Source organism: Lycium ferocissimum, chromosome 5 (genome assembly GCF_029784015.1).
Source record: "Lycium ferocissimum isolate CSIRO_LF1 chromosome 5, AGI_CSIRO_Lferr_CH_V1, whole genome shotgun sequence".
In the NCBI taxonomy this organism is placed as follows: Eukaryota; Viridiplantae; Streptophyta; class Magnoliopsida; order Solanales; family Solanaceae; genus Lycium; species Lycium ferocissimum.
This window is the reverse complement of record NC_081346.1, coordinates 66473995-66480835: the sequence shown is the minus strand read 5'-3', so window position 1 is coordinate 66480835 and position 6841 is coordinate 66473995. Positions and strand designations below refer to the sequence as shown.

At 34.5% G+C, this 6841-nt stretch overlaps 1 protein-coding gene across 1 annotated transcript; it reads right to left on the bottom strand.

The window, feature by feature from the left end:
* Positions 1–3636: 3636 nt before the first annotated feature.
* Positions 3637–5732, bottom strand: LOC132057953 (L-type lectin-domain containing receptor kinase IV.1-like). Its single transcript, XM_059450528.1, has one exon. It carries the CDS (start codon positions 5647–5649, stop codon positions 3637–3639), a length of 2013 nt encoding a protein of 670 aa, XP_059306511.1. The 5' UTR covers positions 5650–5732.
* Positions 5733–6841: the final 1109 nt, after the last annotated feature.

Here is a 6841-nt window from a genome sequence, read left to right as displayed (position 1 = left end):
GAAGTCAAAGGTAACTATCATAATTATACAAACCTTTCATATTCTTATTAATGCTGAAAAAGAATCCTATGAATTCCCACACAAATTGGCATAAATATCTCTCATGTTTTGCATACTTTCCACTGATTAGTAATTTGCAGCTTTCATTATTTTTATTTTATTGAAAATTTTAATTTGTGCTTATTTATGGGTTATAATTTCTTTTATAATATAACCTTCACAACCTCTTTTTCTGTTAAGTCGCATCTTCTTCTCCATCATCTTCAGTTTTACGTGCTTATGAAGCGTAAAAATGATGGCTTGTTTTTCCATATCTATCGATTTCGGTTGCTATACTAATATTTTTTCATATGCAGAGTTATATTTCCTTTTTAATGCTTCACAATAAATCTATATAAGCATCTCCCTTTCATCTACTTCGTTACTATTTTTTTTAATATATATATTTGAGCCGAAGGAAAATCCATAGGACTTATGATAACATTGAGTTGATCATGATGGAATTGTAAAGTGTGTATTTGTTTAACTTGTATTTTTCATGCATAATTTTCAATTTTAATGAGGTAAATATTTTTATTATACGCTTGTCTTTATATATGTTTATGTATTTGTCTTTAAATAAAAGTACTATACATGTCACTAAAGTACGTATCATCAGGTTTACAAGATCTTCTACTATACATGTCACTAAAGTACATATCATCAGGTTTACAAGATCTTCTAACTTCAGATTATGAGTTACTATTATTTTATTTGTATATTTTGATGTCTTTTTTTAAATCATAGAAAGTTGGAAAACATGTGAACTCATTTAAAATTTATCATTTGCAAAATAAATTTTACACTAAGTATTCTGGGATAAAGGTGCAACGCACGTTTTGCAGAGACTAGTATGTATAAAAGTCAAGCAATTAAAGGATTCCACAAAGTAATTTTCACTTTGCAGGAGAGAAAAAATTCAAGATTCCTAGTTAATTATTTGAATGGGTCAACAGATACATTGTGGTCTCTAGCAGCGTACACAGGACGTCCGTCCTCTGCCTTTATATTCTTTTACCTATCGTGAGGGGCTGATTCAGGATTTGATAATTATATATTCGAGATGTCAAAGATATCCCCTGATCATTTGGGTTATTGGATTAATAATCATACATATTTAGTAAATTCCCTAAATATAAATGACTTGAATCAAAGTTACTGAATTCAGTTGAACTCGTACTTTTAAAGTATTCCAGGACGTTATTCTCACTTTGCATGAAGCATTTTTTTCTCAGATTCCTAGTTAATTTGAATGGGTCAACAGAAACATTGTGGTCTCTAGTAGCGTACACAGGACGCCATACTCGGCCTTAATTTCTTTTACCAACGTGAGAGCAGATTCAGGAATCGCTAATTATTAATTCGGGATGTCAGTATATCCACTGATCATTTGAGTTATTGGATCCAAAACTTAATAATTATACATATTTAGGTAATTTTCTTAAATAAAAAGGATTTAAGCCATGGTACTGTTCGATTGAACTCGTACTTTAAAAGTATATCAGGACGCAATTCTCACTTTGCATGAAGAAAACAAAAATCAAGATTCCCATTTAATTTGAATGGGTCAAAACTTAATAATTATATACATATTAAATTTCTTTAATATAAAGGATACAAGCCAAAGTTAATGTATTCGGTTGAACTCATACTTTTAAAGCATCCGATTCTCACTTTGCATGAAGAGAAAAAAATCAACATTCATAGTTAAATTGAAGGAGTCAAGAGAATAACGTGCTTCTAGCAAACATTGTGTGTGAACACAGGACGTGCCTTTAAATTCTCTTGTGGTCCAGTTAATTGATAGCTCAATTGCTGCCCTTTACATACGGCACATAACTTCCAGTTAATTGATAGCTCAACTGCTGCCCTTTACATACGGCACACAATTTACTAGCTACTCATCTACTATGTCCTGTCAGATTTTAGCTTAAACATCAGCTGAGGCTATACTAATTTTCTTGATTATAGAATAATGATCATAATTTGGCAGATTGAATTTAACTTTCCACAAGACATGGCGCATCTTTAGCTTACCAAGGACATGACATTAGATAGGAGGATATGGAGGTCGCAAATTAGGGTAGAAGATTAATAGGTAGTTGAGCACCGTATATGTTGTATATGTTTTCACTTTCTTACCGTAGTATTAGTCTTGTTCTCGTAGTTTCTTGTTCTCTGAATTGTGTTACAACCTGTGTTTTTTGTGCTTCGGTTACTACATTATTTCGTTGTTGTTATTGTTTCTGAATGCTATGCTTTCCTTTTGTTTTCCATATCTTCTTCATTTCTGTATTTCTTTTTTCTTTTTTTTTTTTTAAATTGCTTTGAAATGTTTTTCTTAAAGCCGAGAGTCTATCAGAAACAACATCTCTACCTCCACAAGGTAAGGAAAGGTCTGCGTACACCCTATCCCCTCCCCAGACCCCACCTTATGAAATTACACTGGATTTGTTGTTGAATTTAACGCTCCAGCACAATACAGTTACAAGCAGAGCAAGTCATCTAAGACCTCGTTTTTACAAGCACTTCACAAGTCATCGAAGACTTCCTTTTGACAAGCACTCCACAAGTCATGGAAGACTTCCTAAATTGGATTTTCTCATTTTTCCTTTATTTTGTCGGTTGGAGGAGGGGTCCACAAGTAAAGAATTGCCTAACTCTTGTTGGGATCGTCATGCGAAAGCTAACAAAGCAAACTTCGAACGACAATAAATCAGACAACAAAGATAAGTACACTAAAACGGGCATAATAATTTTCTGCCAATCAATTTGGAAACCTTTTAGTTTTAGCATTCTCCAATCAATTTTGGAAACCTCTTTCCTATTCCTGCCGCACTTCAAGCTAAAAAGTCCCGGAAATTTTACAATTGTGAACTTGAAGATTTAGAAAGAATATCAGAAACTTCTTTTGTTGTAATTTTCTAAGTAGTGAAAAAGGAAAATCTAATTTTCATAAAGAGAACACTAAGACTTTTCTCAGTCTTCTTTCCTATTCAAGGCACAAAACTGGTGCATAAGCTTAAGGGATCAAAGAAGTGATGTTACCAAAATAGATTGAATAGCCAAATCTACAACCTTAGGTTCAACATATATAGCTAATGTAACAAGTATTCCTTTTTATTTGTACTAAGAAAAGCGGAAAATATTAAATATTTGCCTAGTCATCAACCACGGCAGAGAAGAGAGTCCGGGTTAGGGGTGGGGTTGTTTGAGGTACTGAGGGTAGGATAGGACAGGAGACAATGAGCGCATTTATGCAACTTGTTTTTCCTACTCCCCAACATGGGAAAATTGGATTATATTTTCAAGGTACCGAACATGTTAGAATTATACTTTTGGACTGCAGTAACTTATTTTACTGCCATAGTTTTTTTTAATAAATCCTGGGTAACATTTTGTTAGTTATTCATATTTATAGTAATTAGTTAGTTGAATCTTCTTTACTATTCAAGAAACATAACTAGTGCTTAAGCTTAAGAGATCAAAGAAGTGAAAGTTTTCATTCCAAGATGACTGAATGAAATAAGTCTACAACCGTAGTTGTAAATAGCTAATATAACAAGTTTGTTTTTCTTTTACAAGGAATAGTTAAAACTATTTAATATTCGCAAAGTCATTGACCACTTGAGAGAATGAGTCTGCAACAGAAGAAGTACAGGGCTTGTGAGAGGAAGATGGATATGACATTGGAAAATGATCAAAGCCTGCAAAGGATAAGCAAGTGTTTGAAGTTTGTATCAGTGATAATTCTGGCAAAGGCAAAGCATCTTCCAAGTATATCAACACTTGCCTCATACTTGGCCTAGCAGTTGGTTCTGCCTGAGAGCAAAATAGTCCAAGTTTTAGTACCAGCTCAACTTCCTCTCTAACATATTCATTTCCCAAATTTTGATCTATAGCTTCAAAAATATCACCTCTAGTCCAACATGAAAATACATAATCGACCAACATGATGTCCTCTTCCGATGCTCGTGGATCCATTGGCCTTCTCCCACAAGCCACCTCAAGCAAAAATGCACCAAAAGCATATACATCACTTATGGTTGTGGCTTTGCCAGTTCTTGTTTGCTCAGGGGCAAGGTAACCTACCGTTCCAACTACATGTGTAGTGAGCGGATCGGTCCCATGATCATACAATCTTGCAAGGCCAAAATCTCCTAACCTTCCATTAAATTCAGAGTCCAATAGAACATTACTTGCCTTTACATCTCTGTGTACCACTACTTGCTCCCCTTCTTCATGCAGATAAAATAGTCCTGAGGCAACACCTTTGATGACTTGAAATCTTTGGTTCCAACTAAGGGCACATCTTGTTTTGTCATAGAGGAACTTATCAAGACTTCCATTAGGCATGCATTCGCAAACCAAAAGCAACTCGCCTTTGCACCTGCAATAACCCAAAAGTGGTACTAAATTCCTGTGGCGTAACCGACCAATACTAACAATTTCTGCTACAAATTCCCTCAATCCTTGTTTTGATTCATGAGAGACCCTCTTGACTGCTATCTCAATTGCAGAAGTTGGTAAGACTCCTTTATAGACTCTGCCAAAAACCCCACAACCTAACAACTCTTTGTTGGAAAATCCTTTGGTGGCAATATAAAGATCTTTGAACTTGAACCGATGAGGGCCATATTCAAGCTCCCAATCTTCAAGCAATTCCGCAAACTTTCTCTTTCTTCCTAAATAATAAATTAACAGAGAGAAGGCTATTACTACTACAATTGCTGATATCATTGGCAAAGCAATCGACAAAAGTTTAGATTGTTTCTTCGGTCCAACTCGAGGAAGCTTAGGAAGCTTGGCAAGATCAAGCCCTTGAGCTAATCCATTCATTTTAAAGCTCCATCCAAGAACATATTTTGTTGAAACAACTGAGCCAGTGGATCCAGAGAAGCCGATATACATGGTTTCATTCAAGATTGGTGACAGATCATAGAATGATGACAAAAGAGGTGAATTTGGTTTTGCCACATTTACTGGAGCCAATGTGACATTAATTTGCTTAGCCACACCATCATAGTCCACCCAAGCCTGCATTGGCTGCCCACTAGCAAGAGTCATGTTACTGAATTTGACACTATTATTCTCGGCATAATAACCTGCTGGCTTGGATTCAACGGATTTTAATCCGTTGATATCAATTCCAACATGGTTCCCATCAATATCATTGAATTCTCTGTTCTGAAGTGTATCAAACTCCACTGCAAAAACGTGGTTAGTGTCTTTGCCAGTAGTGTTATCATTGAAAAGGCCTAGAAATGGGCTTGGAAATGCTTCTGCTAGCCCTCCAACAGGTGCAATTACAAAAGCCATACCATGACCAGGCAAAACTGAAGGCACAATAGCTAAGACAAAAGTGGTAGAAAAAGAGAAATTTGAATCATTTGGTAAGTTCTTGAAATTGATTGGTGTGGGATAAAAAGCATGGCCTTTTTGCAGCCTAGAAGTATTTGTTAACTGTAATTGGCCGTTTGATGTCAATTGTGCTATGCCATCAAGACTCAAATTTGCTCTATTGAAGCCATTGTAAATGAATCCAAGGTCTTCAGAGTTTGCAAGACAAAATATGGTAGGCACAATCAAGGCAACAATCTTGAAAAACATGGCTAAAAATCTTTCAACAATTCATCATAACTCAGAAAGTTATAAGTAGATGTGATGATTGAAATAATGAACACCCTTTAAGCCAATTCATATAGTATATGTTTTCTTCTCTCTGTGGTCCTAAATTAAAGTCTAGTAATGTAATAAATGACAACTAATGAAGAACGAGTACGACAGGCATTAACTATAAGCGCCAATAAAGCAATCGCCGTGCTCTTTTTTCCTTAAATATGCATTTTATATATAAACTTTTGCCTCAACCGAAAGAAGTTTTTCAAAATTAATATCGATAAAATCTTATCTAAGATCAACAATGTCTCAGGAGAGATTAAATGGATTAACTATAGTATCAATTGAAAAGGAATTGATAGAACAAATCGATTATAAAACAGTAATTCATGACTCTGCATCTAAAAAATCTAGAACTTTAAATTTAAAAAAAATCCCCTTTTAAAGAAACTAGTTTTGAACACGTGTGTTGCACGTTTGTCCCACGTCAATCAATATAATCTTTTAAAAATGAAATAAATGTAATTAAAATATATTTGTAAATATAACACGCAATTTGAAAGAACATATATAAGCTCAAATTCAGGAATTATGAGCTTATCCGACTAACTTGACAATTGAAAATGAAATGTTCCGAAATAGTATAAAGCTGTGTAGCTAAACAACTATATTTTTCTTTTCGATTATATATAAGTGTCCAAGAGGGACCACCACAGTTGTGAATGCTTGTACCAAAAGCTTTATAAATTGTACACACAGTGAATGCTTGTACCAAAAGCTATATAAATTGTACACTTTAACCAACATTTTTATCCCACGTGGACATATGTCATAATACTAAATATCTATTCTCTTCTCATGTATACACGTATGCACTTATAATTAATTCCCCGGCACATATTTATTTCCTCCGTGCACTTTTACTTGTTCACTTTTGACTTTTCACGTTCTTGCTGAATATTTTTCTTTTCTAATACATATAAGTGTCCAAGAGGGACGAACACAACAACAACAAATTGTACGAAAAGTTGTCTGAGTTGTACACTAAATTTGGACTTATATCAACTGTGATTGCTTGGTTTCTTTCCTATTTTTTTTTCGGTCCACTTCATTTAACAAGTATCGCTAGTACTCTCCAGTAGCAAAAAGATTATCTTCCTTTCTGTTTGAATTGCCCCAAAAA